Raw genomic sequence first — 3,980 nt, 5'->3', positions numbered from 1 at the left:
CCAGTGACATACCACATGCTATCTAGGGTTCTTAATATGTTTTATTTTGCTTATTCTTATTTGTAGGAAGAATTTGATACATATGATCCTAAGGAGAATAGTTCGCTACTACCTTAGTTGAGGAAGCGGTCTGAAATTATCGAGATAGTTGGAGCCCGTGATATTATCTTTGCTTTAGCACAGCTGGGAGTATGTGCTGCGTTCAGTAGAGGTACACCTGTTTTGAGCTTTTGTTAATGACAGGTCCTGGTTCAGACAACCATTCTTATATTCTCTTTGTTTCCAGTGACAAACCAACAGATTTGCTTTCTGAATGGAAGTCCAGATGAAGTCATCCGTAGCTTGTTTTATAACAAGAACAATGACTCGCTTATAACCGTATCAGTTCATGGTTCTGCAAATTTCAGTGCTTTAAGATGCAGGACAACTCGAATTGAGTGAGTTTGACTTCCTATGATCCTGTTACACCGCTAGCCTTCTACTTTATCATATTATAGCTAAACGACATTTTACTCTCAAGGTATATACGCCGTGGAAAGTCAGATGCTGGTTTCCCTCTTTTTGAGACAGAATCGTCGAGGTGGCCAGGTTTCGTGGTGTTTGATGATGTAAACGGAAAGGTGCCGACTTACTCTGCTCAAGACAGGTGACTGAACTCCCTACCTTTCTAACAGGAAGAAAATATACTTCTTTCAAATTATTATATTCTGTATGCTCTAGCAGCCAGGTGACTACATATTACCTTTTCAATTCAGCTAAGGGTGGTTCTCATCATAAGCATTAGTAGACATTCAGTGTGCGTCTCATTGTTCTCTGAGGAATTTCAATTCGACTGATCTCGTGTGCTTCTTAGTTTTTGGTAATAGAGGTATAGGAACAAGAGAAGAGAGACACACCCTTACCGTGATTCATGACACCTAAGTACTGCCAGATATACTATTGTTACTATGGCCAACACTTAGATTTTGTTACATATATGGGTTGGGAACGCATAGTGATTCTAATTATCGAGTAAAGTCATGTGTATAGACTGATTAGTGTGATATGTCTATGATTTTTTTTGAGGGCATCTAAGATGAAAAGAGGTGGGTGTGGTGGCTTAAGCCAAAGTTGTGCAATTTCACTTTAACTACAGACTGTTGTTGGTGAGACTGCCATGTCAGGAACTGATGTACTTACAATACGTTCAGTTAGATTAGAAAATGTCATCTCATTTAAAATAATAACATCTCATTTCTTCCCCTTGATTCAGTTAGGAACTCTACTGTATGTTCAGATTCTGAAGTAGTTATGCGAGAGTAGAAGAGGTTTGTAGCCACGATTGCTGGTAGACTAACTATTTTATATGGACTGAGGCTGCAACTGAGGGCAGTTCTACTCTATGCTGGGCAGCAGTAACTTAGGTCCTGCGCTTTTGTGAAATTGATACACAGACTAAACATACACATTGCATTTTTCTCACAGTTTGTGCTCACACCAAATCAACCTTTTCAAAGCATTATTCCGGTGATCTACTAAGTTACCATACAATGTTCACTTACCAAGTTACCATATTCCATTCAATGATGTTAACAAGGATCTGAGCATACATTTCTTAAGTAAGTTTGGTGATCTACTAAGTAGTGTATGTGTATAGAAGCATAGATAATTTTTGTTATGTATTTGGATAGCCGTTTTGAAAGAGTCAAGAAGAGGTTGATTAACAGAATATACCATCATGCCTTGTACACCTTCTTTTAGGTGTTTTTTCATTCCTTTCAGGATTGTAATATTCCCAGCCATGAAAAAACAGATTGGTTATTTCAATGCTATGTAAATTGGGTAAAGATATAGTTTCAGAATTTAGTTGTTTTCTGTCTAACAACTTGCCGCTGTTGGATATAACCTTCGTGTGAAATATGTTGCAAGTATTCACAAGATAGTCTTGTAGTGAGGTAATTTCACCATGCATTTTGTAGATGACTCAGTGATGTCCTTACCATCTTGGCTATGGTCTGGAGATCTTGGGTATCTCGCTGATGTCATCTATCCCAGGTATCTCTCTCACCCAATATTGATACTACTAAACTTAAACTATCCTTTGTAAAATTCTGTGAACTTGAATGGGAATGTTAATATCCTGATAAACAAGTTTCACTCACACACTGATTGGCAAAACAAAAAATTGGTCGGCATAAATGGATGTGGACACTTAGAATCAGATAGTGTGTAGGCTTTGGTTAGGAATATGCATCAAATTATATATTATCCTGTCCGTATAACCCAATCCACGTTTGTATCATACACTTTCCGAATTTAAACAACTACATGCTTATAGAAGCATGTTGACAAGGTAATGGCAGTCTATCCAATTATCCATCGTGATGTGCTAAATCTATAGGTTAGACCGATATAAATACACACAGATGTTTAACACGTTTATTTATGACCTTCAGATATTTTTTTGCGATTTTTGTCTCAGGTTGGTGAAATTACAACAAATCTGGAGCTGTTGCTTTCATGCTGATGAGGGGCGCAGAACTAACTTAAGGATGTGTCGTTGTCTCTGCAAAGGGAGTTTTTGCTTGGTGCGTCACTCTATTCGGAGATGCAACGTCGTGTTTGCCTGGGTAGGTTTTTACCTTTCATATGGTCATTGTTGCCTCATGCTTTTCTCAGAGAGGGTTTTATCTGTACTGCCGTCTCTCCTCTTCGTAGTGCTGCTATGCGTACTGCCACTCGGCGACTTTTTTCTCTATTTCTTTTTTGCTTTCTTTGGGCATGGTCGTGTTGTTGCCCCGGCCATCTTAGTTGCTTCGCTACTTTGGCCAGGTTGTATGGATGTTTGCTTTATCTATAAAGCGGGGTGAAAGCCTATTTTGAGAAGGTTTTATCTGTAGCCTGCAACCTTTGAGCGTTCTTAACTACACTGATTTGTATGGCGATAACCAAGTAACGATGTAACATTACTGGCAGGCGGTAGGAAATTAGCTTTCTTTGTCGAGAAGCTTGAGATCTGATTTTATGTCCTGTCAGATTGTCCTGTTCATCTTCCTTATGTTTTGCAGATAATTCAGGAGCAGCCAACATTCTTTGTTTTGCTGAAAGTATGTGTGGGTGTGAAAATGTGTATGGTTTTATGTTCTGATATACACACAACCAGTAAGATGTGTCCTTTGTTTTCAGGCTCAGTTGTGTGTTTCCTATGCCTCTCTTGTGCTCATTGTAACCACGTGATTGGTTCAGACTATATAATGCTATGTATGAACGTACCTAAATATATTTCATTATGCTTCAAGATTTTATGACCGATCTCTAAATATTCTTACTTGCACGGTTTGAATGCTTGGTTCACTCTCGCCCTTTATGCCATCGGCGCAATGGGTCATTTAGCATGAACAAAGGGCAAGCATATGCTTTCGCCTTCAAATGCACTTCCAAGGGACTGCGCCTGATCGTCTACTCAATATAAGCAAGTTGCAGGAGCCCCTTGTTACATAACTTAACATTAGTATAGATGCCTATCAAGACTTCTATGTTTATCATCCTTTTGATATTATGTAATCCCCTAAGACCATCCTGTGCATTTAAATGTCAGTTATTTGTTTCTTAGATGTAATCCCCTAAGACCATCCTGTGCATTTAAATGTCAGTTATTTGTTTCTTAGACTGTAGTGTGATATGCTTTTGAAACAACCACCATCTATCTATCATCAATCCCATTTTGTGTTTACATATTTTAATGCACACTCTTTCAATACTTGACCTGCACTCGGCCTTTGCGCCATGGGCGCAATGGGTGAGAAAAGATGACGAGCTACTAGCTAAGTTGCACCGCTCCATATGCATGCCCGTACGTATGTCGCCGCATGTCCACAGCTCTACGGATAAACGTGCGTGCGTCGTTGCATACGAGTACAGTACACGTATCGTTCGAACGAGTGGACGCGTGCCGCGGCACATTTAATCCCTGCGGCAACATGGTAGATAGCTAAGATATA

At 39.3% G+C, this 3,980-nt stretch overlaps 1 protein-coding gene across 1 annotated transcript in view; it reads left to right on the top strand.

Annotated features, from left to right (window-relative positions):
* LOC119299422 overlaps positions 1-2,870 on the top strand; it is a 5,111-nt gene extending 2,241 nt beyond the window's left edge. Inside the window, exons 2-4 of the mRNA XM_037576657.1 lie at positions 287-437; positions 521-646; positions 2,462-2,870. Coding sequence (XP_037432554.1) covers positions 287-437; positions 521-646; positions 2,462-2,849 — 665 coding nt within the window. The 3' untranslated portion in view covers positions 2,850-2,870. The remainder of the gene's footprint in view (positions 1-286; positions 438-520; positions 647-2,461) is intronic.
* The last annotated feature ends 1,110 nt before the right edge of the window (positions 2,871-3,980 follow it).

This window comes from Triticum dicoccoides, chromosome 5A (genome assembly GCF_002162155.2).
Source record: "Triticum dicoccoides isolate Atlit2015 ecotype Zavitan chromosome 5A, WEW_v2.0, whole genome shotgun sequence".
NCBI lineage: Eukaryota > Viridiplantae > Streptophyta > Magnoliopsida > Poales > Poaceae > Triticum > Triticum dicoccoides.
Note: the sequence above shows the minus strand (reverse complement) of the source record. Positions and strands in the feature narration are given on the sequence as shown.